This window comes from Aythya fuligula, chromosome 8 (genome assembly GCF_009819795.1).
Source record: "Aythya fuligula isolate bAytFul2 chromosome 8, bAytFul2.pri, whole genome shotgun sequence".
Lineage (NCBI taxonomy): Eukaryota > Metazoa > Chordata > Aves > Anseriformes > Anatidae > Aythya > Aythya fuligula.
In genome coordinates, this window is record NC_045566.1 from 10,375,830 (window position 1) to 10,397,419 (window position 21,590).

Genomic DNA, 21,590 nt, shown 5'->3' on the forward strand with positions numbered 1-21,590 from the left:
GCTTTTTGATCCATTTTGACAGGGGGAAAATGCCACGCAAATAGTTGTATGGGATCCTATGCGCAGGAACCCCCGTGGTCTGAATTCCAGTGATCATTTAAGCTCTCCCTTGGGGTCAGACATCCCTCGCTACCTGCTGCAAGTCGAAAACTGGGCTGGACACACTGCAGAGAGATGCTGCTGAGCCAGAGGAGCACCACGCAAGGTGGCTCATAGAGGTGCCCTGCTGCTCTATGCACCGTCGGTTACTGCGTACCCAGCACTGTGTCACGCACACACCAGAGGCAAACGGGCTTCAAGAATGCCCTTAAAAATTATCCAGCCCAAACAGACCCGAAACAAGATGATTTCATTTTAAAAGGCCTCTGTCAGGTAAAATAAAAGTTGAAGTTACTACTGGCGCAATGACCTTTACCTGTGAAAGCAAGAGTAACAGGATACCATTCCCTGAAAACACTACAGATAGCAGGGGGATGCACCCTTACAGAAAAGTGCATGTTTAACGCTCCCATTCCCCTGCAGCACTCACTCAGACTGCTCACAATTGGCTCGGAGTGAGCATAAAAAGGGAGACAGAGCTGTGTTGAAGGCGCAAACCATGGGAAGCAGCAGCAGCAACACCGGGGGGCCGCTTCCAAACCGCACCTTCGGGTCTGTGTCGTGCAAGCACTGGCCAAAAAGCAGTGCCAGGGGCTGGATGGGGACGGCTGGGCTGTCAGCAGAAGGGTTGATGCGAGGATTTCAAGCTGATGATGTGCTCAGGCTGGTCATGGAAGGGCTCTTTGTCCCCTCCTGCATGCAGCGTGCTGGGTGCCTGGGCTGGCAGGACGGGGGACGTGGGCAGCAGCTTCCCCGTGCTCCAGAAATAAATAACCGCTGCCCCAGCCCCGGCGAGCGGAGTGGAGATTTAATGTGCTGACAGCCTGCATTTTTTACCTTTAGTCAATACAAGAAAGGCCCCAAGACTATGATTCCCAACATCTGGATTCCATCAATATGCGATCTGTCATGATGTATCGGCATCCCCCCCCTCTCCCCAGATTGAGCAATGCGGCTGGTTTTATTAATACGTCAAATACATTATCCGTGTAATACACTTGTCTGCCTCTGCCCTCCCGCTGCTCCCGCACAGCAGATTTGAATGTATGATGAATCAGTTTGCATTACACGTCTGTACGTCATAATTTGTCAGGATTAATAGAACTATGTGGGTGCGGGGGGAGCCGGAGGGAGCGCGTCATGTGTGTTTAGTGCGCTGATGTCTGTATCACTTATTTATCTCTGCTCAGGCCTCTCGGTTCCCGGAAAACAGCGAGCGCAGCATGTCTGGGAATCGCCGAGCAGCCCAGAGCATGGGCGGGCACAACCCTGCAGAGCCGTGGGGAAGGAGGTGAGGGTGGTGTTTTGGGTGCCCCCGACACCCCTGGGCTTCCCAGCCCCGTGCCCAGGGTCAGGTCCCTGCCAGAGATGCGAGGAGGGAGATACAGGGCTTACTTCTGGCTCTGCCAGAGCGCTGATACATGACCCTGGAGCAAGGCTCCTTGCCTCAGTTTCCCTGTGTGCAACATCTACCCATCCCCTCACCACTGACCCCCCCCCAGGGCTTGCAGAAACCCTTTTATTTTCACTTTGCAAATGACTTCGGTCTAAATGGCTGATGGGGAGGAGATGCTGGGAGCCATTTGCAGTGAGAAGAGTGTCCAGAGGCATTGGTGCAAGGGAAGGACGGAGGCCGGAGCCATGCTGCTACCAGCACCCAGCGAAACCTGCCCCAGGAACAGGGGGCTCAGCTGGGGGCACCGCGGCCGCCTCCCCCCCGCATGCAGCACGTTTGTTTGTAGCTCTGCAGCTGGACTTTGCTTTGCCCCTGTAAAACACCGATTCCAGCTATAAACTTTATTTACAGTACATTACACAGGATTTAGTGGGACCCATAAAGACCGCAGAACAGATCTAACCGTGCCATTGCTTCCCAGCAGCTACCGCACACCGGCTCCCCCTGCTCCCACCCACCCGTGTCCAGAGCAAAACCACCGTGGGGACGAGGCACAAGGTCCCCTCTTGTCCCAGCCAGCTCGCCGTGAGCCTACAGATCATCAAACACAGGCTGCAGAGAAAATTGGGGATGCCCACACTGCTGTCGTTGCTGTTTTTGCTTGTAATGAAGCCCACCCAGGCCAGGGCTGGTGCCACTGTCCCCGTGCCGTGGCGCAGGGGATGCAGTGGGTCTGTCCCCTGCTCCCCTCGTGGCTGGAGGACGTGATGTTGCAGTCCCTTAATGGGCAGCAGCCCCGGCGCTTTAATAACAGCTCCCAGAAACAATTGTACATTTACAACCGAGCGAGCGAGCTTGGCACGCTGAGCCCGTTCCCCTTCCAAGGCTTAATTTGATTTTGACATATTGGCTTGAGATTAAAGGGCTCTCATAAAAAAAAAAAAAAAAAAAAGAAAAAAGAAAAAAACACCAAAAAACCCAAACACACGCATGCATCCAGCCCCCCCACCGCCCCCTTTTCAGGGCTCAAGCAAAAGTGCTAACATTGTAATATTTTAAGTAGAGAAAATCCAAGTGTGCTTTACCCCCCGCTGGCTCTTATGCTGGGCTTATAAAAATTAAGTGGAAACCTACACAGCTGTAGGCTATAAATCCTTTGTCGCTAACGCAGCCAGGCCTGGTACCTGCCTTCAAAAAGAAAAAGAGAAAGGCAAAGCCCCCAAAGCGAGGGGCAGAGAGGGACGTGCGGGGTGGGGAACGGCCACCAGGGAGTTGGGGACATCCCCATGGAGGGACCGTGGCCATGGGTGGCAGGGACAGGGGACAGCACCCACGGGGAGGAGAGGACACAGGGAAGGTGCTGGAGCGCCAGGAAGAGCCCGGCGAAGCAGTAAGAGCCGTCTCGGCTGAAGATCAATTAGCATCAATTACTGACTTCATTTAATTGTCGTAGAAGATGAATTTGTCATTTTTAGTCTGGAATTAATGGGAGACCTTCAACTTTCCCTTGGCAGCCCCAGCAGGTCACTGCGTATTTTTCCTCCTTTTGCAGGGAGAGCAGCGGGCAGGGACGTCTGTCTGTCCGTCTGTCTGTCCGTCTGTCTGTCCGTTTGTCCATCCCACAGCAGGCTCTGTTTTCTCTCTCTCTCTTTTTTTTTTTTTTTTTTCCCTTCACACCTTCCACTTTTTCTCCCCTTTCCTGTTTTCAGCCAGAAATTAATTTTGCAGCCAAGGGCCGCGAAGTGTTTACATTTTCCCCGGCAAACAGGCGACAGTAAACAATGAACGCTCGCAGATGAAATTGAATTTATAACTGCATTATGGGGCCAGATAACGCCCTAAAATAATACAACGATAAGGAAATTCGATTTGATTGCCGCCGCGAATCAGCTTGTGCCCATCTGCAGCCAGGGCCTCCCGTAATAATTTTAAATTGGGTTTGTAAACCTTATTTGTCCTTAAATATTTCTGTCATTTTTCATTGCTGGGGACAGATCCTTGGGCGCGAGGCAGGCGGAGGTGCAGGCGCGGAGCCCGGCGAGCCGAGCGGGCGCTGGGGCCGGCGGTGACAGCCGCTCGTCCTATCCATCACCGCGTTGACAGGCAGGGAGGAATCTCGGGCAGAAATTGAGTTTGCCTCACAGGGGACAATTGAACAAATTAATAGACCATTAGCCAAGCGGTGACCTGAGAAACGAGGGTGCTCGGGCTCCCTCCAGGTTTGGGGGGGCCGGGGAGGCGCTGGGAATCCCGCGGTCCCTGTGGTTGTCCCCATCCCGGACTGGGAGATGTGGCAGGCAGGTGACTGCTTGGTGCCCATCACCTGCAGGGCACGGGGCCACCCAAAAAAAAAGCTGTGATGACTTTGTGGTGTGTAGTGTGCAGCAGCGGGGCTCCCAAGGACTGGGAGAGTGACCTGACGGCAAAGGAGATGGCGAAGATCTGTGCTAATCATCCAGACAGAGGTACCAGGAAAGGTTGGGAGAGGAGGAATAAAAACCCAATTCTCTCTGATTTCTGAGAGCATGGGCAGGATGTCCCAGGCCCCCTGGGCACAGGGCAGTCCCAGTGATGAAGGATGCTCAGTTGGGAGAGGTCTGGGCAGCCCCTGCGTGGGGGTGATCCCAGGGTGGACACGGTCCCCCTGCCCCAAAAATCAGACAGGTGCCCCCCAGCAACCCCCTCTGCAACCTCCCCCGAGCCTGCCTGTATCATCACCGTCCATTACCCAATGACTATATTTATTAAGTCCCCTGCCAAGGCATTACAGAACAGTCTGTAACAGAGATTAAAAGCAGAAGAAAACACCATCGTAATCCTTTCTGAAGCAAACAAACCCATAAACAGCCTCAGCACTGGCTACTAGAAACATGCAGGCTGTGGGAACGACACCAAATTCTTCACAGCCCCAACCCAGACGTACTTATTCCTACAAATGCCCCCCTCCAGGAGACGGAGACCCCATTTGGTGGCATTTGGCAGCAATGGGATGTGGCCAGGGCCCGAGCACCCCAAGCACTGAGGCTGCTGTTTCCCCAGGGATTATTTCAAGCCCGTGGAACGAAGCACTTCACGAGGAGGCACTGGGTTTCCTTTGTCTCCACTAGAGATAATCAGGTGCAGATAGGGTGGATATTCTGTAAAAACACATGCTCGCTTCCACTCACCGGTTACCTTTTTTTTTTCCTTTTTTTTTTTTTTTCTTTTTTTTTTTTTTTTTTTCTGAGAGCCGTAAGGGTTTCAATTACCGGATTCTGGGATTTAGTGCCCAGGGCTTTTTGGTGTGCGTTAGATTTATTAGAAGGTTTAGTATCAGTGGAGGATTCACGCATTTACTCCCAGGAGCCCAGCTTCCGTTCACAGACCCTAAATCAAGAGCCGAGATGGGCTATTGTCACTTAGGACATTAGCATGGTTAACGCACGCGGGGATGATTAATAGCAATATGCATGCAGCCTCCCCTCCTCCCCAAACGCCCTGCCCCGCGATCCTGCTCCCTGCCGCCGCCCTGAGGCTCAGCACCAGCCCCGGCGCTGGCGGGGTTCCTGCTGCAAGCTGCGTTTTATTAATATTATTATTCTTTTTAAAAAAAGATGAAGGGTTTCAGGCACTCGGGGGACAGAGGGTTTTCTCCCAGGACTGGGTTCCCCTCCTCCCCGCCACCAGCTGGAAGAAGGGCAGACGCGCTCAGGGCAAGTTGGCAAAACCTGCGAGAAAAAATTATTATTCTAGGAGAAAACCCAACCTTCCCCTGCAGGAGCCGCCCACCCCGGCAGCCCCTTGCTGCCTCCCTTCTTCCCAAAGGAAAGCAGAGGTCAGATCTGGAGGAAACCCGTCACTCCAGCAGCTCCTCGGGGATGCCGCAGCCTCCGCGCCGCGGGTGCCGGAGAGCCCAGGCTGGAGGCAAACACTGTTCCAGGGGAGACAGGACCACGCTCCTAACAAGCAAGATCCTGATGGCTTTTGTCCTTTTTCCAATACCGTGTTACTTACATTCCTTCTTTTTTAATTAAAACAGCCCCAGCTGATTTTACAAGCTTGCCGCTGCTTCTCTCCCAGTCTCTGTGTCTCTCATATGCTTGAGTGCTAGTATTAATTATTAGAGCCAATTTACTGTTTATACTCTGATGTTTTAACTAATTACCACTAATGGCAGACACCAGTGGGCAATCAACTTCATTTAGTTCCCAGTGCAAACCACTCATTACCATCGGAGAGAGGGAAGGAGAGCGCGCGGGAGGGATAAATAAAGGTAGAGGGAGATGGGCAGGTGCCTGGGCTGTGAGGTGCTGGGGGGTGTTTCCACTGCTACCACCCAACCCAGCCCCTTCAGCAGCACTCAGGGGTAGGATTTAGGGCTCCAGCATGTGCAGAAGGGGAAAAAACCCAAGCACAACTGCTCTGCTGGGGCTGGTTGGGCTGCTGGTGCTTCATGCCACAGGCTAAGCCCTTGACAGCTACAGTTGCAGGTGAGCAACATGCTTCTTGCCCTGCATGGCAAATGGATCCTTTTTTTTCCTGCATTTCATCCCAGGACTGAGCCCTGGGGAAAGCACAGCCCATGCTGGTGTCGTGGGCTTAGTGTGATGCAGGCTTCCAGAGTCCCAGGCACCTGCGGTGTTAATCCTGCCATGAGAGGGGAAGGGGCAGTGGGCAAGGTTAAGCTGAGATGAGCAGGGGCTGGAAAGCTCCTGCCTGAAGTGAGTTTGGTTGTGGGGCTAATTCAGCTGTGTCCCTGTGCAGTGACAGAGCCTTCCTTAGGACAACACCTTCCTTAGCCTAGCCCTTATCTCACCCATCCCTCCCTCTGCAGAGCCAGGGAACGAGGGGCAGATATTTATCGCCCTGCACCCTCAGAAACCCGCAGCCAGCAAGGGAGCCCCCAGTGCTTAAAGCAGGTCACCTCCAGGTGTTGTGGCTGTGCGTGGGCTTTCTTTGGTTTGCACCCAGAACCAGACAGACCGTGTCCAGCAAGGACAGGGTGAGGTGGTTCCACCAGAGCTGGCCCTGCAGCTCCAGGAGAGACATCTTCAGTGGGAGAAAACCCGGGGCTGAGCACTGAGCATCCCTGGCCACGGCTGAGAAAAACCTCTGGGGAAAGTCACGTCTGGATCTGTTCCTCCTGTAGAGAGACCTGTTAACCATGTCCTGGGACAAAAACCCATTCACCCACGGTGTTTGGGTTCTGGGGTCTGGAGCAGCCCTTGGGCAGGCAGTGCTGCAAATGGAGGGTCCTTCCCGGGGGACAGCGCGGCTCTAATGACCTGCCAGCTCGTTACCAGCAGTGGGAGTCCTGCTCTCACAAAAGGGGCTGCAGCGCTTTCGAAGTTTCATGCCATCGATGTGGTTTTAGTGCAGAGATGCTGAAAAGAATCTGAAAAGAGGGGCATGAGCCTGGCCACAGGGACAGGGCTGAGCACCATCTCTCCAACGGGACCACCAGTCTCTCCTTTCCTTTTCCCTTTCCCTTTTCATTCCCTGATCTGCTCAGGCTGGAGACCCGCTCTGTGATGGTGGGGACATGGCAGCCTGTCTTGTGGGTGTTGGGGGGGGGTTATAACTATGCACACATCTGAAATGTAATTGCTGTCAGCTCTCTCCATTCTTGCAGCACGAGGCCTTTAATCTCTCCCACCAGACCCATCGGCCCTGATATTGCAGCTCCAGAAAGGCTGGTTTTATGTACTTTAACCCCGCGACCTTTACAAATCCCATCATTCCAATCAATACGTCTCATTAGCGTTAGGTAAATGTATGGGATGGATGGGGAGCTGTGCTGGGAGGAGCCCGTGGCGGGTGGGGTGGAAAGTGCTGCTGCTGCCCGCTCTTTGGGGACAGCCCAGCCCCGGTGCTGCTGGGGACACCCTTCCCAAAAACATCCTTCCCCCAAGCACCCTTCCCTCCCTCTGGACACGCGCCTTGGTCCGGCTAATGCAGAGCTGGACAGAGTCCCTGCCAAGCCAGCAGTGCAGTTGAGAGCCCAAGCTGTTAACTGGACCAAGCTGTTGAAGTCATTTTTCCTCTCTCCTCGGGAAGCAGACATATGTTTTACAGCTTTCCACCATGTCGACTAAATGGAAACATGCGGGGCCTGCGGCAGGTGATGGGGAAACAATGTGGGGTGTGCCGTGGGCTGCCTGCAGCTACCGCGGGTGGCAGGGCAAAGCCAAGGAGCGGGGCAAAGAAACAAAATCTCTGGCACTTCCCATGAAGTGAAAGGCTTAATCCATGCAGAAATGCCAGCTTACACCAGCTGAGGACCTCACCAATCCGTGAGTTCATGGGGTAGTGGCCAGCCAAGGATGCTTCAAAGGATGGGGCTGCCCTCGGGACGGTGCTGCAACCCAGCTTTCAGCAGGGAGTGGGCTCACTGCTCGATCAGTGCCTCAGCCAGCAGGGCTGTAAATGCAATTACTGCCCATAAAACCACCCAGCCCTCCTCCGAATCCTGCTCAAACGCTTGACTCGGGCGACCCACGAGCAGCAGCAAATGGGGCACCCAAGGCTGCTGCTGCTGCAGCACTCCTGGGGCAGGGCAGGCTGGGGCGCAGGGGGAGGCGAGGGTCCCCTCCTGCCCTCCCCAGGCAGGGCCACCTTTCCAAGTGGCATCTGGAGCCGGGTTTGGTTTCCGAGCTCTGCTATCCCCATCTGCAGAGCCAGCTTGTTACTGCAACGGCACTCGGCCCCGCTTCGGGCTCGCCCCAGGAGCACAGGCAGCTGAGGCAGGCAGATTAATGCCGAGCACAAAATGAGTTCGCGTGCGCAGATCTATTCCTGGTAGAGCCTAAAAAGCAAGGGCTAAAAATATATGGGCAAGCTCTGCTTTTTCACATTAGTGGTGTTTAATGAAGATGTTTCTGAGAGGTTTAAACTCATGCAGAGCTGGGCCAGATGCACCTCTCCTTGGAGCAGGGGGCAGCCGAATTTGTCTCATTGCTGGAGGGTGTGCACGGAGCTGGGTATGTGACAACCCCATGTACATGGGGCAGTCTGGACACCCAGTCTGTGTGCTCCCTGCTCCCCCAGCACCGATACCTGCTTCTTCCACCCCCCCTGCCCTGCTTGTCAAGGCACTTCAGCCAGGTCTCAGGCTTGTTGACAAGCACTAAACTCCACAGCGGCGAGAAAACCATTTAAGCACTAAGCCCCCCTCGGCTTTAGCGAGATGACTGCACGGTGTGGGATCTTAGCACAGCACCTAGCAGGAGGCAGAAGGAAGGAAACGTTAATAAATCCTGCGGCGGGCCAATTTCACTCGACCTGACACGCTGCTCCTCCTGGAATTAACTGGGCAAGCCCCCAGGCACCTCTCCGGAGCGGCACCCCAGCCACCCGCTCCTCGACACCAAGCTGGGAGCATCCATGAGACCTGCATCCAGAAGGGCTGGAAAAAGCAGTCCATACATTCATAGCCGCCCTCTCCAGCAGAACAAGAGCAGGGCTGGATGAAGCTGTGCGAGTCCCCACTGCTGATTTTATCCCCACGTTGGCAGCAGGACCGGGGGTGAGGGGCAGCACCCTCCCCACCCCCAGGGCAGTGAAGGGGGAGAGCCCCTGGGGAGCAGGCAGGGAGATGTCACATCACCCAGCAGTGCCCCTGGGGGTGTCACTGGAGGACAGAGCAGTGGCCTTGCTGCAGGACCGGGTTTAACCTCCTGGGGCTTGTCAGCTGGAAGGAAGCTCCGTGGAAGAGATTGCAGCTAGGTGGGGAGATTGGTAGGTCTGGAGATGCAGGGGATTGCAGCGGTGTTAGATTTTATCTGTGGCTCTGCACGGCCAGATGACCTTGGGATCCCAATCAACAGTTGTTAATAAAACATAGGGGACGAGTGTGAGGGGTTAGACGCCGAGCATGGCTCTGAGGGATGGCGTTGCAGCTGAGGGCACCGGGGGCTGCTGCTGCCTGCTGTAACACCGCACACAGCACCCGGGGCTGGGAAGGGACGGGGGAGCTGGTTCTGGTCATCACTGGAGAGAGCAAGGGCGTGCTGGAAGAGCTGGGACCCCACCACAGAGCCACCACTGCCTCCCTGCTGCGCCCCTGTCTCCTCCCTACCCCTGGCTGTGCCGAGATCCGGCCTCGCTCAGCCCACATTTCAGTCCCAGCCATTACAATGACAACGGCGATAAGAGATTCTTATCACAGGGCTCGACATCGATTTGAAGCTGAGCCCCTTTCCCGCTCTCCTCCTCCTCCTCGTGGCTGTGGGCACGCTCGGCAGCTGCTTGAGAGCCAAGCTAAGGGCAGGAAGTTCAGATCTGTCCGGGGCTGGAGAGGCACAAAAAACTGGAGGGGTACAGAAACTGCCCACAAGTTTCACCGAGGTTAGGGCTGTAGTTAACAGAGATGCCAGGACTCTCAAGCTCCCTTTGCAGCCACCATCTCCATGATGTGCAAAAACTCAGTTCCTCTCATTGTTGGCCCCTGTACATGGGCAGGTCCCTGGAGCTGGCCTCTAAAACCCACACCAATCCAGACTTCCACCTTTCAGCTTCCCTCTTTGCTCCAGGATGGCCAGCAGGGTGCTGTGTGCCCAGCAAAGAAGTCTGCCCGCACCAGGACTGCCCTGGGCACTGGGCACATCCACTCTGGATGAATGCACCAGTGCATGTGCAGAGCAGGACCTCAGGTGGGGAAACTGAGGCACAGGAAGGCTCTAGGCTCACACAGCAGCACTGCCAAGAGGTGTCCTGATCTGGAGCTCCTTCAGGAAACCTGGTCCCTTTCTCAAAACCAGTGAAGCCCCAGCATCTCTGCTGAAAATCCTCCCGGCACAGCCTCTGGGAAGAGCAGCCCCACAGGGTGGTGGCAGGGGAAACACCCGAACAATCGGAGCCTGTGCGGGGACGAAGAAAGGGCGCTCTTGTTGGGGTGAGCCCAGCGTCGCCGGGTGGCACCCCAGGTACCCCAGCTGTGCCAGCACTGCAGCACAACAGAGACGGGGCTGTTCGGGGCCCAGCCCCGGCACAGGGTGTCACCGCCTGCGTTTGTGAGCGGGGACGTTGTCTCTTTGTCTGCGCTGGTTTCTGCTCTGCTGACCCGCTTTGCTCTCCCTGTCGCGCCATCCATCAGCTCTGGCAGCCCCGTCAATTCCAGGCCTCCGCGATGCCATTCCTCAGTGGGGGGGGGATAAAGCACATTTTTTTTAGGGCGAGGAGCAGCACTTTCCCTCCTGGCAACTTGCTGGGCTCCCTCCTTCCCTCCTCAGAGCCATGCAAGGCTCTGCTTTGCCCCAGCCTCAGGACACCGGGCTTTTCCTCCAGCCACCTCCATCTCCCCAGCAGCAGAGCCGTGCTCCCAGCTGCCCGGGGCGAGCAGGGTCCCTGCAGCATCCCCGGCCAGATGTGCTCTGCCGGCTTGCCCCGAGGCCCCTGCTATTACCGGCAGCAGGCAGGCGGTGGCAGCCTGCCCCGCAGGCAGCGGGCAGGGCTGGGGTGCTGCCAGGCTGGCAGGTGCTGCGGGGCACCCAAAGGACCTCACCGCCTTCCCCGCAGCCCTTTCTGCTGCTTCTGGGGGCAGGTGGGCACTGGTGATGCTGGTGGCTCACCCCTGGCCATGCGCACGGCTGGGTGTCACCAGGCTTGCTGCCAGAGCTGAGCGATAGGAAAGAGTGGGATTTGGGGACAGCCTTCATCCCCTGCTCCTCACGGGGCTGGATGTCTCCCCTGCTGCCCCCCAGCACTGCAGACCTGGCACAGGGAGCTTTGTCCCCCACTTCCACCTCGGCAGCAGAAACATCTGCCTCCCCTCCTCAGTCAACGCGCAGCTTTTAATAGTCCTGACAATTCTCAAGAAAACAGGGGCATTAAATGTTAATTATATCTATTTGGATTCAAAAAATTTTATTACTCGAGTTAACGATAGCTGGAGTCATAAAGAAAAGTGCAGAGCAAGGGGACGCTGCCTCTCCGCGGGGCTGAGCACCCGCGGCCACCCCGTGCCAGCGGCCACGCGAGGCCCAGCGGTGACAAACGGCTCCGGGACACGGAGGGGCCGGATCCTGCCCTGGGAGCGGTGCTGGGTTTGTGGTCGGTCCTCGTGTAGGCACTGTGCTGGCGGGACTCGGCCTGCCCCAGCCCGCGGGCTTCTAATTTACTGCTTTCCTTTTACCGTAAAACTGAAAGGGGAAGGTGCACCCTTTAATCACTGCCTCCGGGGCCCCGCCTGAAACCACACAGCGACCGAGCGAAGGCTAGGAGTTAATGCTCCTTCCGACACCTTTTTATGATTCATGGGCCTGACCTTGAGCCATAAACCGCTCAACCTCCCCGACACACTGGCAGTATTTACAGCCTGCAGGGGCCGGTACGCGCAGGCACGGATGCAGACCCGGGACGGGCACAGGTACGGGGCCGGGGATGCCACAGGTACCTGGCCCCACCAGGGACACCCTATGATAGGGATGGCCGTGCAGGTGGGCGGCCCCGAAGGATGCTAACGCAGCAGGCAGAGGTGGAGACACACATTTTGTACCTATGCACACATTGCACTTAAGAAGCTGTTTATGCACGGCCAAACACGCACGGATAAACATGCCGAGATGCCCTCCCCGGGGAGCACACGTAACAAGCATGTTCATGGGGGCACGCTTGCATGCAGAGAGGTGCACGGCCGTGTGTCTTAAAGCAAAGGGCACAGGGTTGAGAGGCTCCGCGTGCAGCCGCTTGGGGTCGGCTCGGACCAGCCCGCTCCTTGCTTTCTGCCTCAGTTTCCCCACTGCCGCAGCAGCAGAGCTAATCCTGACCCATCCTGTTTGCACGGAGTCGGGAGGCCGAGCTCGTTAATGTTTGCAAAGTGGGTTTGGCTCCAGTGATAGAGCTAGCCAGAAATGTGAAGGTCATTATTATTAGCAGGATTAAAGCGATTTAGCCCAGCAGCGAGGGGGTACAGGTGAGCGCAGCAGCTGTGCTGTGCTCAGCAACAAATTGCACGCTCACGCAACCTCAAAATAATGACAAGTACAATAAAAACAGTGAGAGATAATGACAAATACTACGATCATATATCATTTCAGAAACTTTAGGCAGGACTAGAAGGTCGCCACGCTGCCCTCTAATCCTTCCACCCCCGAAATACACTCCCTGCAGGCAGCAGGAACCGAGCTTTGCTGGTCGTGGGAACTTCCCAGATCCCATAAGGGCTTATCAGTGCCTGCTCTGCACATGCACAAATCTCCTGGTGCGGGCCCATGTGCATCACTTGCCATCACGGAGGTGCTGCCACACAGCCTCCGGGCAGGTCCTCCCCAGGCAGCCTCCCTCCTCCTCCTCCTCTGCTCCATAGTGGGGACCATGGTGTTGGGCAACTTGTCTGGGACAGGAATCCCCCTCTTTACTTTACTGGTTGCCTTTTTTTTTTTTTTTTTTTTTTTTTTACCTAGTTACAAAGTAAAAGAAGGAAAAACCATGCTTATCTCAGAAAGCAGAGTTCAGGAAAAAGCTACTGGTCTTTTGGACTCAGCAAGTCCCCATTGGTAGCCTCGCTTGTCACCGGGAATTTATCAGCCAAACACAGATCTGGTATAATGCGCCATATAACTAGTGCATAAACAAACTTCAGCATGATAAATGCTCTGCTTTGAAGCCATAAAGTTATTAGCTGGTGGCTGTTAGCTACTGCTTAGTGTGGGCCACGCTCCTGCCGTTAACCCCTCGCCGCCCCCTCGGTGCCCATCACCATGGGGGGACCTCGGGAGCAGAGCCCGGGGCACGTCCCCATGTAGGGTGATGGCAGCCGAGCCCCGGGCTGTGCAGGGGGGACCCTGCAGGCACTGCTGGCTCTGCAGTGCTTATCAGTGCCCTTTGCACCCACTGCGAGGAAAGGGCTGGAGCCTGCAGGAGGGAGATGTTGGCCAGGAGCGGGGCTCTGAAGGATGACACCCTGGTGTTTGAGACCCCTCCTCTCCTCCCCTGTGCCCGCCGGGGGGCAAGCACAGGGGGTGGTGTGCATCCTCATGGCACAGACCCTCTGGGATCTACTGGTTTCAGGCTCAGGCAGGGCTGGAGGAAGGAGGTCACCCCTCCACTGCTCAGGACATCTTTTTTAGAAGTGCTGAAGCAAAAGCCCTAATTTTTTCCCAGTAGCTGTGAAGCAGTGAGTGCTGGCAAGGTGTTTAGAGTTCCCTCTGCTGCCTGCAGCGCACGGCTGCCGCCTGCTCCCATCAGCACAGCCTCACCGGAGGCTCCTGGGTGCTGGAGAAGCCCCACAGCCACCAGCAGCTCAGTGGGACACGGCCAACCCCACAGCATCAGCAGGGCTGGCCACCAGCATGGCACCTGGAAAGCATCCTCCACCCCATGGGGACAAGGGGATGCTCCCACCAAGGTCCTCTGGTGCCCCTGGGCACCTCATGCCCCTGTCTCCCTGGTGTGCTGGGGGTGGTGGCAGGTCTCCAGTGCAGCAGTGGGGGGGATGCAGGGGGCCGGGGACTGGCTCCCATCCCTCTCCCCAAACAACTGGCCCTGCCAGGAGGCAGGAGACGTCTCAGCAGGGCCAGCTGGGGGGCAGCGGGACTCGGAGCTGTCTCAGCGCCTGTTCCTCATTAGAAGCCCGGTGTTGAAGAAACTCATAATTAGAGCCCTGAGTATTAATTAATCTCCGTGACCCTCCTCTCGTTCTCCTTCCCCTGCTCGTGCAGCTCAGGAGGTCAGCCTGGATTATTAACACGTGCAAGTGCAGGATGGCGAGCACGCCGTGCGGGTCGGCAGCGATGTAGGGCCTGGACCCCGGGGCCCGTCCCCGTGTTGAGAGCAGCTATGGGCACCTCATCCCTCCCCGTTCGGTGCTGGTGGCAGCACGGCATCCCTCCCCTGCTCCTCTCCTCCGTCACCAGGATCTGCTGGGGACACATTCAGCACCCTGGGGACAGCACCAGAGTGGGCACAGAAATGTGTCCCACAGTGAGCAGGGCTGGTGGTGTGCTAAATGGGAAAAGCATCCCATCTGTCTCAGGTCTTTAAGAGCCTCAGCACTGAGGAGGCAGCCCTGAGACCCTTTTAGCACCATGGTGGCCACGTCCCACAGCCCCTCTCCTCCCCTGCTTGCCCGCTCAGGCTCAGCCACCTGGGGCAAGGACTCGGCTCCTGGCAGCCCCACGCTCCCTGCCAGGGGACTGATGGGCTCCAGAGAGCAGCCACGGAGCACCAAAACAAGATATAAAATAAATCCAAACTTTTCTGACGCCCTGGTAACCACCAACTGCTTCCCTGATCTGATTTTTCCCCTTTTCTGCTGGAGCAATAAAAAGGGGAAAATCAACATCCAAATGATCTTGTTTATGGCGACTAAATAAGCTGCATGTGCTTAATCCGTTAGAGTTTAATGAATTTACGACTTGCTTTGGAATTTGACAAGGGCTGTAAAAGAGTAATTAACATTTATCAGTGTGTTTTTTACACACACCCCGCCCTCCTCCCGTCTCCCTTCCTCCTCCCGCTGCCTGTCGCGGAGCAGCACTGGGTATCGGGGGGAATATAAAAGTGATCAATTAATTCTTAATAATCTCGGGGAAAGATTGTAGAGTCGCAGTATGAACTCGGGGAGTGTCAATAAACGTGCCAAAGGTTGGCCCCCTCCCCGGCGCTGCGGAGGAATGCGGGCAGCCGGGGAGGGGACTGGGCTGCGGGGACGGGTGGTGCTTGGTGGAGGGGCCCTGCACCCCGTTCCTTCTCTTTGGGCCCTGCTGGCATCCAGAGCAACCCTTGGTCACCTCACCCAGGTGGCCAGGATGTCCCCGGGGCAGGAGGAGAGCAAGAGAGGGGCTGGTGGCAAAGGGGGTGTCCGTGCTGCTCCCCATCTGACACAGCAGTGGTGGTGATTTGGAAACGCAATCCCACTACAGCTCTGTAAACCTGAGCCTGAAGGACCCCAAATCCTCTCCACAACCCCAATATGATCACACTGACCATGCACGTAGACGGGCAGCGCACCCATGGGTGCAGGCGTCTCCACCGCCCCGCTGCCACGTGGTGCAGGATGGCAGCACGAACATGAGCAGATTCTGGTGCTTCCTGAGCCCCCAAATTGCCACCCGATGCTTTTACCCCTCCTTGGCACCCAGCCATGGGGCTGTGGAGTGGGGCATGAACGTGCCTGGTGTGTGAGGGTGTGGGGATCCTGCATCCACCTGGGCAGCCACACAGAAGGAGTGGGGTCAGGGCTTCCAGGCTCCCTGGAGGAGACGGGGAAGCATCTGGCTGTGGGGCAGAGGGTCCCGGAGACCCACAAACAAAAGCTCAGGATGATAAATCCCCTGAGGCGTGAGACTGTCCGGGCATTGGCTCTGGACAGAAACAAATTCTCCCTGTCGAACATAATGGCCCGAAAATAAGCAATGAGGCAGGGAAGGAGAGGACTGGACCCAGGGGGGCTGGAAAATCTCCTCCCAGCCCCGTGGAGAGGACGTGGGAGAGGACGAGCACTGGGCACCCACCCGTGGGGCAGACAGGAGCATGGGGATTTCTCCCCAGGTTGCTCAAGCCATGTGTAGCTGGGTGAGTGCAGGAAAGAGACGTGGAAAGTGATGGGATGGGCTCGCCTTCATTTTATATGGACCCTCTTGTCCCCTGCAGGAGCTGCAGGGTCAGTGTGGGTGGTTGGGGTCCCGTGGCTGTGGGATTTGTCACGGTGTCTCCAGAGCTGGCCAGGAGCAGCTCAGGGCAGGCAGATGGAGGAGGGAGCCGGGAGGTGGCACCCCGTGGGGAATTAGGGGGTGTGACAGCCAGCCCATCGGCACCGGGGGGATCTGCACCCTTGGGACAGGGGCTGGGGATGGGGGGTGGCCGGGCCACGCAGTTCCCTGGCTGTGGGAGCACTGGGGGCACAGCACAGGGGGCACAAGGGGGTGGCAGGAGATGCCCAGGTCCCCTACACATGCTGCCCAGGGTCTGACGCCCGCAAGCAGTGGCGCTGAAGATGATTTTAGGCTGTGATTATAAGAAATCTATTGATCTCTTGGACTCTGTAATGCCAGATGAACCATTTTAATGAAACACCTATTCGTCATGCATTAACCCTCCTCGCCTATTCGGACATTCAGCACCGAACTGACGAGGGCAGCGGGATTCCCAGAGTCTTTTTGGGGAGGGAAGGGGGGGGAAAATGTTTCTTTAGGACACAACAACAACAAGAAGAAAAGAATGCAAACTTACAGAGGGGGAGAGTTAAAATCATACGATGAGTGGCAGTTGCAGACGCCTGGGGCCCTCTTTGGTTGTCGCTTCTATCTGGCAATCAATTGACAAGAAATTGGGATTATGAAATATTACGTCTGTGAGCAGAGGAGGCGGGCTTCCTTCCCCAACCTGCGGGCAAGCCTCCACTCCCCACTGGGACAAACCACGGAGAACATCAGCGATTTGGCCTCCGGCAGGTTTTTAGCACGAGCACGGCCATCATCCCCACAAGTCTTACTGACCAACTCTGAGCAAGGCTGCGATGCCCTAAAGATGGATCTAGATGCCCGTGGCTCTTTATGGGAGTGAGACCGTGCACCTGGGAGCACGGCGTGCACAGGGCAGGGGAGGGATGGGGAAAAGGGAAAGGGAAACGTGGAGTGGGAGCACAAGTGGCTCATGTCAGTGGGGATGGGATGGTTTGGGATGGAGTTGGGATGGGATGGGATGGGATGGGATGGGATATTCCTGCTCCTGGGTGTGAGCAGGAGGTGCCACATGCGTGTGGTGGGGCACGGCCCCCCCGGCGCCTCTTGTGTAAGCGCTGGGGAGGGGGCAGGCGCCGTTTCCTCCTGCTCGAGCCGTTGCAGCCTCAGAAACCACCAAGTCCCCGTTGCGTTGGGAGCTGCCCGGAGCTTCCTGCAGGTGCCGCGCGCTCATGAATCACACCTTGTCACCAGGCTGCCCAACGGCTTGGGCTGCTGCCACCCCCGGCCCCCGGCCCGGCCAGGCAAGGGTTAAGCGGGCATAAATCACTCTGTTTGAGAGACGTTTCAGAGCCTCTTCCAAATATTATAAAAAATGTCTTTAATCATCTAATAGCGCGAACTCGGCTGGTGATGGATGGAGAGAAGTCGCCTCTCTCCTCCTGATCCTAACAGATGAGGCTGAAGAGCTGCTGCTGGGGGGGGGGGGAAGTTGGGGAGGGGGCTGGGGGAAGAGAAGGACATTTCTCAACCTCCCACCAGAGCAGTTATAAATATGAGGTCATACAGCAAGAGATGATAACGCATTAAAGGCTCTTGAGATATTAGTCTGTCAGCCTCGTTAGACACAGCCTATTTGGGGCTGACTGCATAATTAGAGGCTGGGGTACCCATAACTCACTGGTGTTTATACGGTGGAAGGGGCTACACTCGCCATCACCCTCAGCACTCAGAAAAGTCATCTTCAGCAGGCATCAAACCCCACTCCCTGATGCAAAAATAATGCAAATCCTCCTCTTTATGGAAAAAAAAACAAAAAAAAAACAACCACCTTTTTCCTGCCCGCATCCCCTGCCCTGCCCCAGCCTCTGCTCTCCCCACACCCACCCTCACACCTCCCTTCTGCCACGGGTGGGGAACTGGCCCCTGGAGGAGACAGGGTGGCCCCAGGTCGCTTGTGGCAAAGGGGAGAAGTCCTCAGTGCCAGTCCCCCTGCCCTCCCCATGGGACAATTCTCTGGGAGGTGCCACCGGGCACCTGCAGGCTGTGGGGAGCTGGAAGCAGCGCGGGGAGGTGGGTGTGCTTGGGCAAAGGGGGTCCTGGGGAAGCAGCCGGGCTGTCCTGGTCTCCTCTGCTTTCTCTTCTCGGTTCTGCCTAGCCGGTGGTGAGCACACCGACCCAGAAGGGCACTTCCCAAACCCGCCTGGCTGAAAATTGAACAAGTGAAACAGGGAAGGGGAACGTTTCCCTTCTGCAACCGTGCGGAGCGAGGGCACCACAAGAGCCGGCTCCTGCTCGAACGGGAACAGAGACGGGGCAGGGGGAGGCAGCAGACAGCCAGCCCGAGCCTTGTGCACCCAAAATTGACCAGAGGAGTTGGTTTGCACGTCCTGAGCCTTCCCATAAGCAGGGACATGAGCACGAGCAAGCAGAGCCCTCACTCTGCAGCTGCCCTGCCTCGTCCCCTCGTCCTGCTCGCCCACCGCAGCCGGCGAGGGGCAAGGGGTCCGCAGAGGCGGGGGCAACCCCATGGCTTCCCGGGCTGAGGCAGGATAATGAATCCTGATGGGGGAAGTGACCTTTTCCAAATGCCACATGTCATTGGATTTTATATCACACCAGGACAATGTGCCATGGGTATTAAAATCGTTTTTCCAATAGGAGTGTGTGTGTGCGTGCATGTGTGTGTCAGGGAGAGATGTGAGAAAAATAAAATTAAGATGTGAAAATTGGGCTGCCTCTAAACATGGCCTTTAGAGAAGACTTCGGTCCTGGCAGAGCAGCGCTGACAGAGAACTCTGAGCCCTTTGCTCCTTGGATCACGGGTGATTTTGTCAGGGAAATAAGGCCTGTCCAAAACCCACGACAGAACTAGGGAAAACGCTCGGGAGCCCTGATCCCCATTTCTCAAGTCCTGCAGAGACATTCAGCTCCTCCACAGAGGAGGACGCCTCCGGAGCTGTTCTGTCCCATATATAAATGCCCCTGGACACCCATGGGTGGCAGCTTGGGCTGAGTATGCACAGAAAGTAAAATTTACATGACTGCTAAAGCCAAGCTGCATGGTCCCCGTGGGGCTGTGAAGCAGTGACCCTGGGACCAGCGTCTGCAGGCTGTCCGAGCACACAGGTACGGGGCACAGCAATGGCATGACACATTCCCACGGGGAAACACAAAGCAAAAAAAAAAATAAAAAATGAGGGAACAGGCTGGGAGAACTCCAGCCTGTTCCCTCAATCTGCAGGGCAATTGTCCGGCTGAAATAACAACGCTGGGACACACACACACAAAAAAAAAAAAAAAAAAAAAAAAAAAAAAAAAGAGAAAAAAAAAGGACAAGCTGTGTTTGTTTATTCAGCTTCTTTCCCCCCTTCTCCTTTCGACAATGCCCTGACACTGTGTCCTGCCGCGCTGGAGCTGCAGCCCCAACGGACTAAATTTATCCCAGCTGGAGCCCTGTTTACAAGCCTCGTCCTGTTTGCAGCGTGGCCCATCCTGCCCTTCCCCGGGGCTGACAGCCCAGGCTTCACCTTCCCTGGTCTCTGCTCCTTCAGCCCTGGAAATTTCCCCCCCTGTGCTGGCAGAGGGGGCAGCTCGTGGCCCCCTGCCCGTTGTGGGCTCCCTGGGCTGCTGCTTGCCCAGCGTGGCTCAGTGGTGGCCAAGGCTCGTGTCACTCAGGAAAATGCTGGTTGTAGGCTCGGCAGGGAGGGTGCTGAGCACCCCAGGAGGACCAGGCTCCACTATTAAAACCTCGATGGAGCCCCATGTCCCTTTGCACCCATACGGGGTGCTCTGCTGCATGGGGAACAGTGGGATTGGACTGTCACACACTTGTCCTCGTCCCCCCATGGGCTCACATGGGTTGGGAAGACGGAGCTCAGCCCCAAGGAGACCAACCTACAGCTTTGGGTCCCATCTCTGGTCTCCTGCAGGAGTCCTCCTGCCATCCCAGGCTGCCTCACCCCCAGGAGGTGCCTTCAGCAGGGCTCAGTTGGCAACATCCGGGCTCTTATTTGCTGTTTAATGAGTTCCAGATAATGAATCCCAGGGCATGAAAGCTTTTTGTTAACCCTTTGGCTCGCCGTCAGGATTTGCCAGCAATCTGCAGGGATCTGAAGTTGTAAGAGCAGTTTGGGGGTGACTGCAGGTGCTCACCTATGGACGAGCTCATGCTGGGCAAGAGCAATCCCCATGGGGTACCCTACTGGGCCCAGCAGTGAATTTGACCCTAAAGGCTTGTCCAGACGAAGCACTGCTCCTGAGAAACCCCCCACACTGGGCATTTCTTATTCCAGGGAGAAGGTCTCGGTCATACCCACCAGACCCGCTCTCTGAAATACAAACAGAGCTTTTGGGGAATCCTTCTCCTGCCTGAAAATCACCAAAACCCTGCACTCCCACTCACTTTCCATGGCAGGCAGGGCGTGACGGGAAGGGCTGGTGGAGCAGCACCCAGCACACACACAGCACTGTGCTCCTCACACGTGTGGCTCCTCATCTCCGGAAGAAGATCTGCTAGTCAGGAAGTCACGGCCCTGATTACTTTGTCTTCCACGTTTAAGAACATCCCTAACTGCTCCTTGGATAGCTCAATTAGTAAAGTGAATATATTATATAAAGTCTAAAAGATTAAACTATCATAGGCAGCCCATAATTTCATGAAGAAGTCAGGGGAGCATATCCCTCTTATTAACTCTATAACAAATGTGATGAAAATGTTCAAATAGAATGTTAATGCAATGTTACGTGTAATTTTCCCAGGCGATTTTCTGCTGAAATATTTCTTTATTAATAGTAATTGAGGGTATAAATTATGAATGAGGCGATTTTCTCCTTTCACTGGGAAAGACGTACTAATGGCAATAATTCTTTATAATAATTTTTTTGGGGGGAGAGCGGGGAGGGAGCTGGGGTGAGGGGTTTAAAGAAAAAAAAAATCTTTAAAGGGATTGCAAAATATATAGACTAGCAGTGCATGTTTTATGGCAGGGCGCTGTATTTTATATCCGTGTGCTGGGCACCAGCCCCGTGCCGGGCTGCGCTGCGTGCGCACCGCGATTTCCTCGCGTCTTCTCCATCCTGCTGATATCTAAGGGTTCACTGCAGGCCAGGGGCATGTGGAAGCCCTGCGTCTGCAAATGCTGGACTCTTCCAACCTCATGTTTTGCAGGAGAGGGGCAGCAGTGGCAGCACGAGCTCCGGGTACTTTGGGTTAGTGGCTGGGACACGCGCGCGGACAGGCAGCGCCGAGCCGCGCAGCTGCTCGCCGGGAAACAAAAAGTCCTTTCTGTGATGCCAGAATGAAAGAGGCGTTTTACAAGGGTTTTCAGAGCTTGCTCTCCTTGAGGGCTGTATGGTTTTTGACAAGCCAAACGACTTCAAAATTTTTCCACGCGGTTAGGGAATAATGCTGGTTGGAGGGTGTTTCCTAGCCCCTGCCCTCTGCACGCATCTCTCTTTGTGAAGGTGAAGAGGAAAGAAAAGATGATATCCCT

The 21,590-nt window shown here is 55.8% G+C and overlaps 1 protein-coding gene across 3 annotated transcripts in view; it reads right to left on the bottom strand.

Moving 5' to 3' along the window:
- RNF220 (ring finger protein 220) overlaps positions 1 to 21,590 on the bottom strand; it is a 179,425-nt gene that overhangs the window by 91,807 nt on the left and 66,028 nt on the right. The window contains exon 2 of one of the 3 annotated variants that reach the window (XM_032192572.1): positions 16,646 to 16,720. The exons of the other annotated variants lie outside the window; for them this stretch is intronic. Within the exon in view, the coding sequence (XP_032048463.1) occupies positions 16,646 to 16,720 (75 nt within the window). The remainder of the gene's footprint in view (positions 1 to 16,645; positions 16,721 to 21,590) is intronic. 3 annotated transcript variants of the gene reach the window in all.